Source organism: Ovis aries, chromosome 3, assembly GCF_016772045.2.
Source record: "Ovis aries strain OAR_USU_Benz2616 breed Rambouillet chromosome 3, ARS-UI_Ramb_v3.0, whole genome shotgun sequence".
NCBI classification, from domain to species: Eukaryota; Metazoa; Chordata; class Mammalia; order Artiodactyla; family Bovidae; genus Ovis; species Ovis aries.
In genome coordinates this window covers 32,596,211-32,615,376 of record NC_056056.1, presented here as the reverse complement: position 1 = coordinate 32,615,376, position 19,166 = coordinate 32,596,211, and the positions used below count along the sequence as shown (strand labels likewise).

General features: G+C 47.7%; 2 protein-coding genes and 1 pseudogene across 10 annotated transcripts in view; 1 reads left to right on the top strand and 2 right to left on the bottom strand.

Annotated features, from left to right (window-relative positions):
* Positions 1 to 662: 662 nt before the first annotated feature.
* On the bottom strand, positions 663 to 1,030 carry LOC101109158 (dolichyl-diphosphooligosaccharide--protein glycosyltransferase subunit 4-like; annotated as a pseudogene).
* Positions 1,031 to 6,042: 5,012 nt separating this feature from the next.
* POMC (proopiomelanocortin) lies at positions 6,043 to 13,167 on the top strand. Of its 3 annotated transcripts, none has more exons than XM_042245192.2 (3): positions 6,043 to 6,150; positions 9,767 to 9,918; positions 12,334 to 13,167. In XM_042245192.2, the coding sequence occupies exons 2-3, from the start codon at positions 9,787 to 9,789 to the stop codon at positions 12,991 to 12,993; spliced, it is 792 nt and encodes a 263-aa protein (XP_042101126.1). In that variant the 5' UTR covers positions 6,043 to 6,150; positions 9,767 to 9,786; the 3' UTR covers positions 12,994 to 13,167.
* A 1,856-nt stretch (positions 13,168 to 15,023) lies between these two features.
* EFR3B (EFR3 homolog B) overlaps positions 15,024 to 19,166 on the bottom strand; it is a 96,607-nt gene continuing 92,464 nt past the window's right edge. For all 7 annotated transcript variants that reach the window (XM_004005730.6, XM_042245873.2, XM_042245874.2 and 4 more), the window contains one exon: positions 15,024 to 19,078. In XM_004005730.6, coding sequence (XP_004005779.4) covers positions 18,973 to 19,078 — 106 coding nt within the window. In that variant the 3' untranslated portion in view covers positions 15,024 to 18,972. The remainder of the gene's footprint in view (positions 19,079 to 19,166) is intronic.

Sequence of the window (19,166 nt, the reverse complement as noted above, 5' to 3'; positions counted from 1 at the left end):
GTGACGGGCTCTTGTCCACCCGGTGCTTGCTGCCTTCCGCCCAGCCCTTCCTCTCCCCGCGGAGGCTGCCTCCACACCTGTCTCTGTTACGCACTCACACCCTGGTGACATCTCTTTTCCAATTAAACCCTCAGAGGTGAGAAGCTGGGGTGACGAGAGGAGCCCTGGCCCTATGCCCACAGCCAGGTGTAGACGCATCACCCTGCCCCAGGAATCCTCACCGCAAGCCCTCCGAACAACACATCTGCTCCCCGCCAAAGACTCATGTCGGCTCCGGTCTCCTTCCATCTTTTGCTCCTTCCCTTCTTCCTTCCCTCTTCCCCTCTCTCCCTCCCTCCCGCCTCCTCCCTCCTTCCTTCCACCCAGGCAGTTTCTCTTGTCACCAGCACTTCCATGATAACAGGGATAAGGGCTAACTAACGCCAGGCCCTGCTCTACCATTTTTACTTGTATCACCTCTTTTCAGCCACATGACAGCCACATGGGCGGGAGCAGTCATTTCTCTTTTTGCAGATAGGACACCTAATACAGAGAAGCTGGGAATTTGCTCCAAGTCACCCACAGCTAGGCAGTGGGTGAGCAGAATTAGGACCAGCTGTTCTGGCTTCAGAGTTGTGCACTTTTTTTTTTTCTTTTTTGGCACCATACACACACACAAAAATCTATATTTTTATATTGGATGGGGGAGTAGAAAAGAAAGTAGCCCCTATACTGGGCCCTATTCAGTGGCAGCTTCTTGTTCCATAAGGTTAAGGAAGACTTTCAGGAAATAAAAGTTGTTTGGAAAAATCCAGGTGGAGTTGCTTTGTATGTTGTGATGGGTTGAAGGGATGAAGTGAAGTGTGAAGGACCCTCGCACCCTCCATCTTGCCTCAGACTATGTCCTGGAACCCTGGGGGCAGAGAAAGCGCCACTCTCATTCCTGCTTCTTGGGATTGTTGACGGCCACGTGGTGATAGAGAGCGACAAGCAAGAAGAGCGACACGCCCAGCATGTTGGCGAAGATGGCGAACTACACATCTGTGATCATGTTGATCAGCTGGGTTCAGCTCCCCAGAGCTGTGTTCTTAACCCTGACACCACATTGTGTCATCCACATGACCTCAGATGGGGAGAGTGTCCGTGACTTCTTCCCTGACACTGATGCCACCTCTTAAGTATTTCATGAAGCTGCCTCTGTCTGTTCTCCTGCCCCACTTTTCCCACTGCTGGCTGGACTGGTCCCCAGGCCCTGGAGCAGAGCACTGGACTCTGAATCACCCCTTGCTGGCTCCAGGCTCCCACTCCTCTGATCATCCTCCTCACTGCCACAGAAAGCTGGTCCTGCGGCTCCTTTGACCCAATCGCTGAATGGTCCCCAGCTCCTCGCCTCTGGCCTCTGACCGTTTCCAGTCTTTTCCCTCTCTCCCTCTACCACCTGTACCAGCATTCTGTGACCATAAGGCTTTTCCTGCCTTGAGGCCTTTGCACATGCTGTTCCTTCTGCCTGGAATGACTTTCCTCTCTTCATCCCGGTATCAAGACTCAACCCACCTCAGCATCCCTTTCTTGGGGAAGCCCTTGCTGACTCCCTCTAGCCAGCAGAGCAAGTCACTTCCTGATGCATGTTTGGGAGGCCTGAGGCTCTGTGGAAGCAGTCTAGCTCCCCTAAGGCATGCTGAAGAGGTCACATGGCTAGACTGCATGGAGATAGATATGTCTGAGGATCCCCAGCTCTCCTTGCCCCCAGCTGAGTCTTCCCAGTCAGGAACCAGCTACATGAGTGAGTGGCTTCAGATGACTTGTAGAAGCCAGGCTTTGAGCTGCCCAAGCTGATGCCAAGTAGAGCAGGGATGTGTAGGCCCTGCCAAACCTTGGCCATACTGCAGATTTGTGAGCGAAATAAATGTTGTTTAAAGCCATCACATTGGACTTCCTTGGAGGTTCAGTGATTAAGACTCTGCACTTCCAATGCAGGGCATGTGGGTTCAGTCCCTGGTTAGGGAAGGTCCCACATGCCATGTGGCCAAAATGTTAAAACCAAATAAATAAAATTGGGTCTCAGCAAAAACAAACAAACAAACAAAAAAACCATCAAGTTTTGAGGGTAGGTTATGATATAGTATTAAATAGCCAGAACAAATATTATTAACACTCTGGTATCTTTTCACTTTTTCTCTATTTCTATTTCTCTCTATTTATAGTCATTCCCTCCATTTCTGTGGACAATTGGTTTCAGAACCCCCTTAGATACCAAAATCCACAGATGTTTGCGTTCCACAGTCAGCTTCCCCTATCTGCAGTCCCACCGCCATTGTCTAACCACGATCACGTAGGACAGTCGCACATATTTACTTAAAAAAATAGGAGTATAAGCGGACCCGTGCAGCACAAGGGTCAACTGTATATTCATGTTTTATCATGTTTCCTCCCCTCAACATACAGTGGTTATTTTTTATGTCTAAACATCTACTTTATTTTGAGTAACTGCAAAATACTCCATTGCATAGCTTTACCATAATTTTTATAAGTATACTCTACTGTTTTTATAATTACACCCTAGATGTTTAGTGTATTTCATTGCTACTATGAACAATATTGTGTGAATAGTCTTAGACAGCATTTAAAGGATAACTGTAAGATATTTCCTCAGGAAATTTTGGGTTAAAAGGTAAAGACTTTGGTACAGAATCGCTCATCTTCCCATGGCTTTTCTTACAAGTCTCCTGTGTCTATATCTCCTCCTTTTTTGGAAGAGGAAAGCATTCCACTGCTGGGAAGCCAGGTTCTTCGTCTGAACCTCACTCTACTTAAGACTTGGATCATTTGGTTTTTCTGACTCTCATCTGCAGCATCAGTTTTCCCTTCTCGACTCTATTATTCCCATCAGCATGCAACCATGTCCTAGTAACTCTCTGCCATCTTTATCCTACGTTCTATATTAGATTTCTAGAAAGAGTCTTTTTTTAAAGCCAGGATCAAAAGTAGAAGTAGTTAAATTCACAAGATTAATGGGGAGACTTAAAAAACATATATATATTAGTAACTAATTAAGATGATAAATAATCAGAAAGAATATAGGTATAGAAAGGATATAGAATATTTGAGAAATCATATAATACATATTCTTTTGAAGTTTACATAAAGCATTAATCAAAATGGGCCATATGTTCATCCATTAAGCAGTTCCCCCGATTTCAAGGGACTAGAAGCAAAGTATGTTCTTTGACCACAGAGGAATTATGCTAAAATGTAGTTTCAAAACAGATCTAAAAAACCCCCAGTGTTTGAAAGTTAAACAGAGCACTTCTCAATAACCTACAGGTCAATTAAGATATTTCAATGAAAACAAAATATTTTAAACCAAATGGTAATAAAAATATGATATATCAAAACTTGTGAGATGCAACTGGAGCTATACTTAGAAATTTATAGCCATAAATACACAGGTCAAAAAGAATAAAAGTTGAGTATCAATTATCTAAGTAAAAGCATTTATTTATAATATCCAACTCAAGAGAATAGAAAGAGTAGTTAATTAGAAATTAGAAGATAAGAAATTATAATAAAAGTGGAAATTTTAAAAATAAAAAAGTAAATGTAACAGAATATCATCACCATTGAAATTCATTCTTTAAAAATACTAATAAAATTGTAAGCCCCTAATAAAATAAATAAAAAAGAGAGAGGATCTATTAATAAATTATCAGTATCAGAGATAAAAGAGGACCATAGAGATTCCATAGATCCTAAGATGATAATAAGAAGATATAATAAAAATTTCAAGCCAAAATATTTTAAAAATTTAAGTGAAATGGACAAATACCTAGAAGTACTAAACTTACACAAAGAGAAATAGACAATTGGAATAGTGTTATTTAAGTAATTGAATCTGTAGTTTAAAGCCACTCAACAAACAAGCAACCTTAAAGACCTAGATCCAAAACAAATGTTTCAGATAACATTTAAGGAAGAGATAAACACCATTGTATACAAACTCTTCTATTAAATTAGAAAAAATGGGAGTCAGTGGAGGGATTTCCAACTTGTTTTAGAAAGACAGCAAAATTTTGACACCAAAACCTAACAGGAATCTTACAAGAAAGGAAAATTATAGGTTGAGCTCATAAACATAGATGCAAAAATATTAGATAAAATATTAATAAACTGAACCCAATGCTACATAATGGTAGCACATCATAATCAAATTGGGCTCATAGAATAGGAATGCATGGTAGGTGCAACACTAAAAATCAACAATGTAATTTACCACATTATCGGGGAAGAGAGGGATAAATCATATTATCATCTCAGACAATCAGAAGCACCTGCTCTAGGCTTTCAAAGAGAAGCTAGTGATACAACGAAGCAAGGGCGGTGACATCCTTTCTGTGACATCAGTCAAAATGGGAATGGCAAGCGCCCAATCTGGACTTAGAAGTGTCATCTGTGTCCAATGCCTGACTTTGTGGCCTCTTGTTCCCAGAAGTGGTCTGTTTGTCTTTCTCATTGGATCCGACCAGTGGCCATGATTCCAGACACCCTTTTTCTCTGCCCAGTTTTGGATCCTGGTTGCCCAGCTTTCCCAGTGATTCTAAATGTGATTCAATAGTCTGTGAGTTTACATCCCCTAAAGTTGGTTCTGCTGCACCTAACTAAGAACCCAACTGACAGAGCAGGACAGAAGCTGGGTCAATCTGAACTTTTCCCAGTCTGGCTCTTTTGCTACCATCAGCTGCCTCTTAAAGTTATAAAAATAGTACAGAGAAAAATGAGGATCTCTGATTGAGAGGGCTCATAAGCCTGGCAGTGGCAGGGGTGGGGCAGGAGTGGCTGGAAGAGGAAAGATGGAAAACAGAGTGAATTTGTTCCAGCTGTGCAAGCTACATATACAGATAAGATGAGTGTGGGCTTCTCTGGAAAAGAGATGATCATGTTTCATGTCTTGGAAGGACAATTGACCAAGGAGATCTTCAGGGAACTGGTGATGATGGATAAGCTAAATCTTAATGCAAGAGTCTAATTTTCCCAGGTGGTTGGAAGGAGAAAGGGTGTTTTAGGAAGGAATAGCATAGACAAAGAGGTGAGGCCTTGAGAAAATAGTGTTTATGGGAATGTGAATGCTGTGAATGGTCAAAGTGCCAGGAAACAAGATAGAGAGGGAAGAGATGCCCTGGAAAGAAGCCAAGGCCAGGTAATAATACCTTATTTAACTATTAAGGAGCGTGAATCTCTCCTGACTCCAAAGAAAAGGATTGCTGAGTATAAAGCCAGTGTTGCCAACCAGAAATTCTCAAGGGTGTCCTGAAGTCCAAAAGAGCATCTGGGAATAAAGAAATTTCTTGCAAATGACACATTAAGCAAGAACCTTTTTGAAGTCCAGTTTAGTTCCAGCACTCCTGTTCACCCCCACTGCTTCCCACAATTTGCTTTTGCTTCTTTACTCCAGGTTAAGGTAGAGACTCCTCCATTGCAGTTTTGAGTGCCATTCTTTCCTCCTTGGCTTGACAGTAGGGCCCTCCAATTTGTAACAGAGGGATTGTAAGGACTCCTGACATTTTCTCATCACAGTTTCCAAACGTTGGGGAAAATCAGAGGCATCACAGACGCACTCCCTGGGTGGTGATATTTACCTCCAAATGAGAAAAAGGCAGATGCCAGCCCAAGCAGGCACACAGGTAACTTCGCCCTCTCGTTAATGATCTCAGCCGGCCGGCCAGGCCAGCCCCATACCGGGGTGCTAAGCCTCCCGCTCACCGAAACTGGAGACCCAAAACCATCCTTAATTAAGTTCTTTCCTGACGGCTGCCAGGTGTGCCCTTCAGCAAGAGAGTGTTAATTCCAGCCTCCGGGGGACAGAGATCCAGACCCCTTTCCAGGCACGTCTGCTCTCCAGCTCAGCCGCTACCTGGAAACCCCCTCCCGCGCCCCCACGCCCCCGCCCCTTCCTATGGACGGGGGAGTTGCCTGTTACGTTACAGCTGCCGGGAAGTCCACTCAACGTCTAGCGCCCACCCGGGCGGGCCCCGCAAGTATATAAAGACCGCGGAGAGCGAGTGGGACAAGACGGCGCAACGGAGGAGAACGAAAGGAAGAAAAGTGACCGAGAGGCCGCTGAACATCCTCGCCCCGGCGCAGCGGGAGCCGCCCGAGGCAGCTTCCCCGTGACAGGTAAGGGCGCAGCGGCGGGGAACTTCAATCTTATCCCCGGATCCCCTGCTCCGGGGGCCTCGGGATGCTGTCGCCCAGCTCCGATCTCAGAGGCATCTTTTGTCTCGGCGCCGTCCTGAATTCTTTGAAAACTTTCTGTGCTGAGCGCGGCGTGGGAAGCCGCTGGTAGCGGAGCGGCGAGGACCGGCCTCTCTGGACGGCCGGAGAGCCGCAGCGACGCTGAAAGTGGTGCCTTTCAGCAGCTGGCGGCCGCGTCTGTCCTGGGCAGAGGAACTCCTGAGGAGTCCTATCCGTATTCTGGGGAGATTCCAGGAGACCCAGTCTTTTGGGACTTCTGATTTGCCGGGTAGGTGTCACTTCTTAAAAGATACGGTATACCCTAGCGTAAATTGATGTTGGAAACGGGGGCAAAAGAGAAGAGGCTAAAAGTGACAACAAACTCCCTGCGTTCAGACTTCTTTGAATTCAGACTTCTGAAACTTCGTTTCCCTGCCCACCTTAGCGCCCCCGACGTGGCTGCGCTTAGAGAATGACACCGTCTGCTCTATATGAGCTGCTGGTGTTAAAAAGAGGTGGCCCCGATGGGAACTGTCCACGGTCCTGAACCACCCCGTCTCTGCTCTCAATAGGACCGCAGAACGGACCTCCAATCCCGCAGACCTTAGAGAGCAGGGCAGCAGCAGCAGCCGTAGGAGGCGGTGGAAGCTCAGGCAAGATGCAGGCTCAGGCAAGGTGGGTTCCCAGTGAGGGAGGGAGAGTCTGCAGAGCATTTGGATCCCCCAAATTCTTCCTGTATAAATGGGGAGCTGGTGGTTCTCACAGAAGTGCTGGAAGAAGCACTTGTTTGTGTTGAGATCTACAGATCACGGCTTATTTAATGATGTAATACTCCTTTGACATTGTTTTAGGACTTGATGGGTGTGTATCATGGTATCAGGACAAAACTCTGCATCTCTGTTCCTCTAATCTCTTACAGACTGGCATGGCCAGTGTGCAATATTAGAGGGCCAATTTTAGAGGGGGGTGGGGGACAGAAGGACTGGGAGTGTGGGATTAGCAGAGGCAAACTATTATATATAGGGTGGATTAAACAACAAGGTCCTCAGTATCATCCGATAAACCATAATGGAAAAGAATATTAAAAATGAAATTAAATAAAACAAAATATGTTTTCTTTAGCTCATAGAGAATTCACCAACACATATGAATTCCTAATTAGTGTAGTTCTATTATAAAGTTAATGTCAAGATTAGCAAATTACAAGTTTATATTCATTTTTCCAAGCTTTCAATTATTCAACACTCCTTACAAAAAGCACATTTGACATCTACCTATTATTTTATTGCTTTAAAAACATGCAATGTAATATTTGTTTATTGTAGAAAAATACAAAATATACATGAGCAGAAAGAAGATAAGTTGCTTTCAGGAAGCTACCTAGTTTTTTAGCAGGAGATTGCAGCTCTGAGACGTGGTGAGTGAGGATGTTATCATGTTGTATTATATAGCCCATGGGGCAAGAGAGGAAACACTGTCTGAGACTTTTCAGGAAGGTCTGATATCATGAGGTAGGTTTTTAGAAAATGGAAGTCATCTCAGACTGGCCAACTTTGAGAAGAATTGAAATATAGTTGAGGGGATTGTCAGATCTGTATGACTTTACTTTCTTCTCTACTAAGATGCTATTTTACACTTGTCCATAGTATATAAGGCCTTCCTACGTGGCACTAGTGGTTTAAAAAAAAAAAACAAACCCAATTGCCAATGCAGGAGATGCAGGAGCCTTGGGTTGGATCCCTGGATTGGTAAGATTCCCTGGAGGAGGGCATGGCAACCCACTCTAGTTATTCTTTCCTGGAGAATTCTATAGACAGAGGAGCCTGAGGGGCTACAGTCCATGAGTTTGCAAAAGAGTTGGACACAACTTAGTGGCTAAACAATAACAACAACATAGTAACATAAAACTACCACTTTTCTGCTTCTCTTTTAAACTTGGGCATTTTTTTCTGACCAAAATGTGCTGTGTGGTCTCAGAGATTTAACACAATTTACCTTGTCCATCAAATTCAGGCTTTGTACTTGAACTGGAGCACCAAAAGTCTACAACAGGAGCATCCTGTCCTCGGTCACAACTGGACACCAGGTTGACCAATGTTCTCCTAGTTACCCTGTGATGCAGATAGGCCAGCTCACTGGCTACCAGCACCATCTAATGGCTGCTCTGAAAACACTCGGGCTGCGCTTGGCAACCATTCAGAAGGGAGCCCTTTCGGCTCAGCTTTTGGGAAAAGGAGTGGGGTGGGCCAGAGAGAAGGAAGTGGCTTCCTGAAGCAGACAATGAGAGGCAGGGGAAATTTCACTTCCAAAGCTGTCTCTATAAAAAAGATTTGGCTCATGCCTTCACAGATAGGAGATTCCTTTGGGCAAATATTTTTAAATCAGAAGAGACAATTAGTCATCTACACCTTAATATAAATTTCTTATTAGATTTCTTCCATAATGGCTGGGTTGAAAAGATCTAAAATCTAGAATGACTGTGGAGTGCATGGTAACAGAGCTTAGGGTCATTTTGGAGGGGAGACCTCTGTGAGGGGTGGCAGGGCAGTATGAAAGCTAAAGGGATGGGGAAAATGTTGGGCACAGTGGGCAAAAGGCAGCATTGATTCTCCCTTTTACTGCATCTGGATCTCTTTAATTAAGCATCTGCCCAGTGGTGCTTCCTGATTTCTCTAAGAAAGTGTCTTTGGCAGGAGTTCATGATGTGATGTAGTTCCCTTCTGCTCTGTGTGATCATGTCCTTCCTTTCCACACCAACAGCATCTTCAGGTCCAGCTATTTCAGACTACATTTGAGAGACTCAGAGAACAAGAGGAAGTCTGATGTATATTGCACTCAGGAGATGAACTTGTTTCAAATGGGGATCTACTTTAAAAATAAATCTCCAAAGTCACAGGGGTCTGGGAAATAGTGATTCCCTGAGTGACTTATGTACAGGACATCAAACTAGGTTGGCTGAGGTTTTGGCTTGGTTGGACAGTTTCATTTGCCATTATGCAAACCTACTAGTCATAGGAATTGGAGTTCCTGAGGAATGATAGAATCCTGGTGGAGAGGAGTAGACCACCTCGAGGAGGAGTTTCACAGTCCTTTGTCTTTCCCAAGTTACTCCTTGAATCTGGAGTGTTAGAACTTTAGTTTCCTGAAGATGGGGAAATAGAAAAGCTCAGTGACGGAAACAAGAGAACTTGGCCATACCTCATTGTGAAAAACCCAAGTCATTTGTCTCACTCTGTCTCAGTTTCCTCATCTCTCAAATAAGGGGCCATACCAAACGACCCCCAAAATAGCTTCCAGCCCTAACATCCTTTGGTGTCTGATTTTTAATAGAAGATAAAGGGAAAATTGTGCAGTTTACCCAGGTCCCACTGCCCTCTTTATTACAACTCACACGACCACCCTGCACACCAACCTGCTCCTTGAGCTGCTCTTGTCCTCAAAAAGCCTCGAGCTCCACAAATGAGAGTATTGTTAATGTTGGCTCATGGTCCTTCCTGATGAGTGGCCAACATTGTTCTGCTCCTTGCAGGGGTCCCACTCATCTTGTTTGCCTCTGCAGAGCCTCAGCCTGCCTGGAAGATGCCGAGACTGTGCAGCAGTCGTTCGGGCGCCCTGCTGCTGGTCTTGCTGCTTCAGGCCTCCATGGAAGTGCGTGGTTGGTGCCTGGAGAGCAGCCAGTGTCAGGACCTCACCACGGAAAGTAACCTGCTGGTACGTGGGCTGTGGCCGCCATCTTGATTTGGGTATCAAATGGTACTGGGGTGGGGACAGCACAAAGAAAGGAGCATGCAAAAGGGGAGATTCATTTCCAGAGATATGGCTAACTCAATCAAGGGCAGGAATAGACCTCTAGGGCGAAGTAAGAATTGGGCCAAGGAAGGGAGGAAGCAACTTCAGGGAGATGGGTCTGGTCCATAATGTCTTCTCGATTTTCTTTACTTCCTGCCCTGTCTTCTTGTATAGAGAGCCACTCTTTTTAAACTATTTAGAGATAGTGCTATTAAAATAAACAACACTAATGATAGTAATAACCATAATTGCTCCCTCGACTGACCCTACCTATTCTTTCAATCTTTTAGCCTTCAAATTATTCCTTTTTAGATGACCTCATATCACCTTCCATTTCCATTCCATTTTTCTTTCCTTATATCTGCTACCAGTTACAAAGTCAGGAAGATAATACCACAAACCAGCTCTAGAAGGAAAAACTCAGGTGCCATTTTCCACTAACTGGTGCCAAATGCCTCCTGCTTCTCGAGGACTGACCTTCTGCAGCCTTTCCATAGCATCTCAAAGCCCTTTGTGCCAGGCTGGAACTCCCTGTAGGTCACCATAGCTTGCGTGTGTATTTGTTATTATTTATTTGTATTGGGAAGTATAAATGAGGAACAATACCAGCTCAAGGCTACAAGAAACACTTCTGGTGGCCATGACTGAGTTCCAACCTACTGCCTGTACCTGCCTGGCGAGGGTGGAATGCACACCACTACATTCTGTGTGTTTTGTCAGCAGAGAAGCTGAGTTAAGGTGGAGAAAGACTTTCTCAAAAACAGAGCAGGTTGCACGTAGAATATAAAATAGAAGTAAAGAGCCCAGGAATCCCATGAGCTCTGTTTCCGAGAGACCCAAGACACTCTTGATTAGAGACACCCACTGCACAGTCTTTCCTGTTGAGAGCTCACCAGGGAAGCAGCACTGGCGGTGGTCAGAGTCTGTGGGTTCTAGTCCCAGTCCCAGTTCTGTCAATGGGCGGTGGAACCTTACCAAGTTCCCTTCTCCTCTCTGAGAAATTGTGTATCATTATATGTCCAGGGGAGAGAAGTATGAGATAATTTGTTTCTCACTGTTACTATTCTGCAGTGTTATAATTCTAAATTTCTGGAGTATGAAGTTCCCAGCTCAACAGAGTGGGTGGGATCCTTCTTTTTCCTCCTTTGTTGTCCCGAGTATCTGAAAACTCAAGGCTACAGCCTCAAGATCATTTTCCTAAGCAAATGTGTGCCACAATTGTCTAGTCACAGAAAGCAGACAGGGCTCCACGTACAGGACTCCATGACCCCTGCGATGGAAATAATCCTGACTTCCTATCCTTCCATCCAGTTAGAAAGGCACAGGGAAGTGAGTCGCCCCCTCCCTAAGCTCACTGATTGAGGAAAAGACAGGATCAGCTTGGAAGACCTGAAAGAACCAGAGAAAGTGCCAGATGGGTGTGGGCAAGTTTGGAGGGAGATGGCTAGGGGAGGGCATGAGGTATGTTTACAGACCACTGGGGTACGGCTGACACATTGAAACTACAGACCCTGGAAGCCAGATTTCTCCCAAATTTCAACCCAATGCCCTTCCCAGACTCAAACTGAACCATATTTATTTCCTCAATATTCATTAAGTGCCAACAACTCCCACCCACCTGCCATTTATTGATGAATTCCTATATATCTGGCTTATAAAGTTTAGGACGTTTACCCTACCCACAAAGTGAAGTTGCTCAGTCGTGTCCGACTCTTTGCGACCCCATGAACTGTAGCCTACCAGGCTCCTCCGTCCATGGGATTTTCCAGGCAAGAGTACTGGAGTGGGTTGCCATTTCCTTCTCCAGGGGATCTGCCCGACCCAGGGGTCGGGCCCGGGTCTCCCGCGTTGGCAGACGCTTTACCGTCTGAGCCATGTCACTCTAAAGCAGAGATGGGGACTTCCCTGGTGGTTCAGTGGTTAAGAATCCACCTGCCAATGCAGGGAAGAGGGGCTCCATCCCTGGTCTGGGAAGATCCCACATGCGGACAAGCGACTAAGCCCATGAGCCACGACTACTGAATAGACTACCCACAAAGCTACAATGCAAGTACACCAGAAAGTGGGACGGGGATTTTGTTGTAGCTGCCGGGCAGGGGTACCAGGAGCCCAGGGGACAAAAAAGGCGCTGTCCGAGCTGAGTCTCAGACGTCTGAGGAAGCTCAGAGGTGGGAGTGGTAGATATGCTCTGCAGTTAGCCCAGTAGGCCCAAGCTCCCAAGCGCCCAGTGGGCGACCCCGCACGTGCGGAGGGAGTGGGGGGCGCAGGCGGCTAGCGTGAGCGGCGGGGGAACGCCTGGAATGGGTGGGGCCTGACGCGCTCGCCGCTCTCCCGTAGGCGTGCATCCGGGCCTGCAAGCCCGACCTCTCGGCCGAGACGCCGGTGTTCCCCGGCAACGGCGATGAGCAGCCGCTGACTGAGAACCCCCGGAAGTACGTCATGGGCCATTTCCGCTGGGACCGCTTCGGCCGTCGGAATGGTAGCAGCAGCTTCGGAGCTGGGGGCGCGGCCCAGAAGCGCGAGGAGGAAGTGGCGGTGGGCGAAGGCCCCGGGCCCCGCGGCGATGGCGCCGAGACGGGTCCGCGAGAGGACAAGCGTTCTTACTCCATGGAACACTTCCGCTGGGGCAAGCCGGTGGGCAAGAAGCGGCGCCCGGTGAAGGTGTACCCCAACGGCGCCGAGGACGAGTCGGCCCAGGCCTTTCCCCTCGAATTCAAGAGGGAGCTGACCGGGGAGAGGCTCGAGCAGGCGCGCGGCCCCGAGGCCCAGGCTGAGAGCGCGGCCGCCCGGGCTGAGCTGGAGTATGGTCTGGTGGCAGAGGCTGAGGCGGCCGAGAAGAAGGACTCGGGGCCCTATAAGATGGAACACTTCCGCTGGGGCAGCCCGCCCAAGGACAAGCGCTACGGCGGGTTCATGACCTCGGAGAAGAGCCAAACGCCCCTTGTCACGCTGTTCAAAAACGCCATCATCAAGAACGCCCACAAGAAGGGCCAGTGAGGGCGCAGCGGGCAGGGGCCTCTCTCCGCGGAAGGTTGACCCCGAAGGCCTCTCTTCTGTCCTCCTGTCGCCTCGCAGCCCGGGTGAGGACTTGCCCAGGCAGTGATGGCGCCAGGTATCCCGACTCTTAAAGCTGTCTGTAGTTAAGAAATAAAACCTTTCAAGTTTCACGAATATTGACTGGGTGAATTAAAAATGCATTTCCATCAAGTAAAGGGCAGCACGTATTGGAGGGGCTATAGTGGTTTCCATGTGACTACGTGTTAGTATGTTTAACAGGATATACTGAGAATCAAAGGAAAGTGTACTTCCTTCCCGCCCCTAGCAAATGGGTCTACTAGGGTCAAATAAGGTGATGGCTCAGTGTGCTGCGTTTCCCACTCTCCATCGAGTGCGGAAAGACTGATCAGTCAGCTGGTGATTCCTCTAAAAGACAGGATTCCTCCTGTTACCCTGGTTCCCACCTAAGTCCAAGAGCCAGTGGGACACAGATGAGCCCCCAGTGGAACTAGGAGGTCTCTGGGCTCCCAGGTGGGATGCTGTGGTTAATGCCTATGTGGATCTAGCAGTCTGTGAGAACTTGGGCAAGTCTCTGAACGTCTCCAAAGTTTAGTTCTCTCATTCCTTCCTATTATGAGTGCTATGTGATGGTTAATGAGAAACTGGAGAGGTCATCATCACTGAGAGGCTAAGTGTGAGACCTGAGGGTTGGTATGGTTCAGATTTGACTGCTCTCCCAGGCTACCCTCAGACACTGTCAAACACAGGGTCTCACCCACATAGACATATACCCATGGAGACACATCTGTAGAAATACAGTATGCACAGATGCTTCTTCCAGCCTCTGGGGCTCAAGATTGAAGTCTGTCTTGACCTGCTCGTGTCATGCCCGAGTTCTCTCCTCCCCAGGTTACCCAGTGTCAGCCTTCTCTTCATGCTCAGTGCTCTCACTCAGGCCTCAAGTAGCCTAATAGCTTCCTAACCAACTGGTATCCTGGCCTCCAGTTGCTTTTTCCCCAATCCATTGTACGAATTCTCAATATTAATGTATATGTACAAAATCTTGCTTTTGCCACGTTAGTTGGCTCAAGATACAATCACCCCACCCCGACTCTTCCATCAGTTCCAAACAACTGGGCATGACACATACAAGGGCCCTTCTCTGTCAGTTTCACTCCTTACCAAACTCCACTTCCCTGGTTTTATCACTTCTTCCATCCTTCTCCATCCTCTGCCTGGAATTCTCCACCATTCCCCTCTATTTTGAATGTTACACTGTTTTCAACGTGAATCCAGGCTCAAGTCCACCTCTGCTGGGAAAGATGGGATGTTTTGCAGCCAAGGCTGCTCATTTTCAGGGTTTCTGCAGTCAGCTCCTCTGCACTGAAGAGCGAGCGTGCTGTCCAGCTCGGATGACAAGTTTCTTACTGCAGACACATATTGTGCTCTTTTCTTTCAAGGAAACTAAGCTCCAAAAGGGCAGAGGCCAGGGGTTGTGTTTATTATGTCCCCAAGATGTTTTCACAAAGTTGGGGCCACTGGTTTGTAGTCACACGTTCACAGAGTGCACACACACAGATGCATGTTGCCATGTCAACTGCATCAGTGGGTGATACAGATCAAAACCGGCTGGGGAATATTTCTGTATGGCACTTCCATATTTATATTTTGATATGGACGTTCACAATTAAAACTGGAATACACCTGGGAAGTCCTGATATAAAGGGAACAAGAAAGCCAGACTCAAGATAAAGTCTCCCTCAATGTGGGTTCTATGAAATGGGGTTGTATCCTAGTCGCTGTAATAAAGCAATGTCCCAGGCCTTCCCATCTGAGGATGCTCCCACGCTGGGAATCCTGGGCCTCCTGTTTACATCTTTGTAGCATCCTTTCACTTACTCCCGTTCAAGGCAAGTAAAGTAATGGTAGGTGGGGGTGGCTAAATGTCAGTGGTTAATGCTGGTGGTATTTTCAGATCCTGTTTGCATCTCAAAACACCATTTACTTTAAAGAAATCAAATACACAACTGTGTGGTGACAACATTAACATTTATTTGAAAAGGGCACTGGGAATTCACAACTAATAGTCCTAAAGAATAATCTTGCTAAGAGTCCTTCTTCCTACATACCGAACGTCACCCCCCCCAATCCTTCTTCCCCTTCCTTCAAATTGGATTCAGTGAGTTCAAAATACAGAAAACTTCCACAGGCACTAATTCTGCACTCACATATAAATACATCAGCAATTATATACAAACATTGTCAACTATGAACTACATTATACACACATGCAGACACATGGGCACACACACACTCAACCAGGTCATGAAGGTCTTAAGTGGACACAGACATGTTATAATGTATGAGTAACGCTGCAGCATCTGTGGATTTACAGCTCTGCACTCCATAGGCCAGAATCAACAGCCGTGGAGGAAGAGCTCAAAAGGGGACGGTGATGGGCTGGGGCCCCAAGGTCCCCTGAAGGAGAAAAGACTTGGTCAACCTGGTTGGTGATAAAAGACAGAAAGGAAAACAGACCACAGAGCCCTCTCACAGGTCTGTGTCCCCTCCCTGCTCCCCCAGCTGGCAGGCCGCGCCACCACCGTTCTTCTGCAGACCAGTCCTAGGCCAGATTTGGGATAAAGGGCATTTTAACTAGAAGATTTCTAGGGTCATGAGATGAAGAAGTAACACGCTGCCCTAAGCCTTCTCCCCAGACATAAGGCAGATATTTTGTTTCACCACAAGCTGCCTTCCAGGGTCTGTGGGTCCAGAGAATTGGGTGTGGCCTGCCTTGAGGAGCCTCCCTCCCTTTCTACCGTCAAACTTAATATTCAGCCTAACAGCTCAGGTCTAGTTTTTTTCCCATAAGCCCCAACTGGCCAGCTGCCATTTCATGGTCATGAAAAGGAATTGGGAGAAATAGCCTCACTTCTCAATGAGACAGCTTCTACCCAGGGACAATAGAATAGTATCTGGAAAGGTTTCCTGACCCAGGGGCCCCAAGTGAAGCCAAGAGGTCTAGCCTTTTAGGCATCAAAGCAACTGCAAGGCTGTTCTGATCCTTAAGCCAGTTGAAACATACCCTTTGGGACTGAGAACACCAGGGCAAAGGGCAGCGCCTCCATGACCCCTGCACTTCAGGCACTGTAGATGGTCCCAGCCCTGCCTTTTAACTGCTCATTCATCTATACTGATGCTTGAGGTGGAGGGCTGGACAGAGGAGAATGTCTGAGGACTTTTCTATTTCTTCTTCTGATCCACCCAGGCTCCTTCTCTGGGGAGGAGGTGTTCAGAAGTCAAGAAATCATTTATTTCCACTTTTCAGAAAGAGGAAAATGGGAACAGGCACAGGCCATGGTGGATTCCTTTGCAAGGAAAACCAGAAGGAGCCTCTAGGGTCATAATGGGGCTCTCCTCTCAGCTGCTTCTGACACACTCATGTGACTCCGCCAAGTTCAGTGAACTTCCAAATCCCCAGTACATCCGTGCTACTGGGTTCTGTCAGTATTTGAGCCAATGGGCCCTACTCCTTGCCCATGAAGTCTTTAGTGGTTTGGGGGAGCAACTGGTTTGGATGGCTTTGTTAACTCAAAATCATAACACAGAAGGGTAGCAAAGAGGGCTGGTCACTTGACACAGTGTCACTAGATTCTGTAGGGTTTGGAAGGCAGGAAGAGTGATGCTAGGCTGAAGGCCTGGGTACCCACCATCCTCTGCTTGGCTTCTCTCCCAGGGCTTAGGAGGGCCAGGGGAGGGTGAAGGAGACTGCTTAATTTATCATTGAATTGTTTGAATTAATGTTCATCTCCTCTGATTCCAAGGAATCTTTGGCCAGAAGCCAGATTCTACAGCATGTCAGCAGGCAAGACAGTATTTCACTGAGTATGACTTTAAATTGAAACTGAGAAGAGGGCTACTCAAGATGCAGTCAGGTCTCCAAAAGCAGCACATCTCTGCTAGGCAGTGATGGCATAAAGAGAAAGCTGTTTCAGACAGAGGAAACAGCAGTGGAGTGTATGAAGACAGACATCCTACACCTTTTCCTTCCTCTACACCTTTCCATCCTACACTCTATTCCCAGGGTGGGGATGAGGGAGAGACAGTAGATGGACCTGGAGGTCTCTGGTTCTGGGGCTGGCACTAGAAGGAGGCTCTAGGGAATGACTCCCAAGTCCCAGAGCCAGGACCCCCAGGCAGGGCTCAGAGTACAGATGGCACAGGGTGGACCCCACAGTCAGAGAAGCATGAGAGAGAAACAGGGCCTCATGTCAAAGCCGAGCAGTGGAAGAGCCAGTGAAGACATGATTGTGGTTCAAGATTTAGATTTTCTCCAACAAGACATCTTCCAAAGGTTACTTGTCTTCAAGTTTGTTTCTAGTTATTTTAATCTTGGTTTCTTAATAAAGAGATATTAAAGTAAAGAGAGACCTCAGTCCATGCTTGTAAAGTTGGGTTGAACATTAGCCAAAAGCCATAGCGCAGAGCCAAAGGCCATGGTGGGAGCAGGGGCCACCAGCCCCCCTTGGCCCCAGAGTCGTGTAGACCCTCTGGAAGTTGCAAGCTTGCAGCACAGAGGCAGCAATCAAGGCAGGAAACTACAGGAATGAGGGTCAGACAGCCCCCCTATCCAACAAGTTTACTGCACATGCAGTAAGAAAGTACCTAGGTTCAGAGTCTCCTGGTTTGGGCAAATACACCTCTCTGTTCTGATAACCAGGCTCTCACAGTGCACCTGTGCTGGGCCATGCACAGGGGTGTGATCCGAGGGGGTCTCAAGAAGACTGCCCTCTCCTTAGCAGAAATGGCTTGCTTCTGACCTCACCTCATGCTGTCTAAAGCTGTACCCTCAAAAGGGGTTCCTTTGGGTCAAGAAATCTACTCACTCTCCCTCTTTTCAAAAGCAGTTTCTCCAGGGAGGAATCATTTGACAATTCTCCCCTTCCTGTGAGTCATATCAGCTCAAAAGTTATAGGAGGTTAGACTGGAAAAGAAGCAAAGGGCTCCCCTGGGCCAGAGGGTGCTTCCCCAGGAAGAGGCCCAGGGGAGGTTCTGCCAGAGGTGACTCACATTGGGATCTTCAGGAAGAAAGGCATCAAAGAAAGAGAATCAACTCGGGAGAACATCCCTCTGGACAAAGGAGGCGAGACGCTACAGAGGGGGACAGACTTGCCCACTTCTGCCTGCTGCTCCCCTACAGGGGGCCAGCAGTTGGGGAGCAGGAGCCCCCTCTATCAGCGGCTTCATCCTCTGCTGTCCCCCACTCCCGCCATGGGGTGTCTACCCCAGCTCCTGTTATAAGGGCTCAATATTAACCAACATTATAAAGAACCAAGGAGAGGCGCAGGGTGAGCCAGGGAGTGGAAGAGACATCAAAGATTTGGAGGCCTTTGGTCCCTCAAATGGGGAGGAGGTGGGGACGCTCTGGAGGAGATCAGCGTCCCGTTTTCCAGCTCCCACACACCACTGCTTTGCAGGAGGAGCCGGCCTCGCTTCCTCCTTATGTCTTCAGCTTCCTGTGTCTCCATCGAGTTCCCTCCTGGGGGAATGGGAACTGTGCCGCTCCCTGCCCAGGACCACCCGCCCCCCCCCACCCCCCGCGTGAAAGCCATCACTCACTACATTAAGCACAGCTTCCTGGGACCTCAGCCTCTCTCTGGAGAACCTCCCCTCCACCTCTGCCCCCTCACTTTTGGCCCCGGGCTGACAGAGGAGACAAAGGGCACAGGTGGTATGCTTTTTGGCCCCAGAGGGGCAGGTGGCCGGATCTCCCTCAGGGAAGACAAGGAGGAAGCAGGGAAGGGAGGGGCCCATATGAGGTGAGGGGGCCCGGGGCTCCACCTTGCTTCACTGGGGAGGTGCTGCTGTCCAAGGTGCTTATTCTCTGAGATCCCAGTTAAGATTTCCATATCATAGGGATGGGCTTGAAGGCGAGCTCCTCCCTCAGACCCTGCCCCTCGGAGAAGCTGTGTCTTGAATTCAGTATACGCAGAGATCAGGAAACTTCATCTCATAGACAGGGATCGAGTGGTTCTGAGGCTGGCCGTAGGCTGCAGTGATGGTTCCTGATGGGCTTGGAGGGGGCCTGGGGCAGAAACACAAGGAAGAGAAAGACATGAGGGTCCAAGGGTCCCACCTTGTGCAATAGGGCAGCTGATTGATTTCTCTTTGAC

What these genes read in the sequence shown, in the direction of transcription:
- POMC (XM_042245192.2), top strand. Translation starts at nt 9,787, where the DNA reads ATGCCGAGACTGTGCAGCAGTCGTTCGGGCGCCCTGCTGCTGGTCTTG. An exon ending in CCACGGAAAGTAACCTGCTG is followed by an intron (nt 9,919 to 12,333) that starts GTACGTGGGCTG and finishes GCTCTCCCGTAG; the next exon opens with GCGTGCATCCGGGCCTGCAA.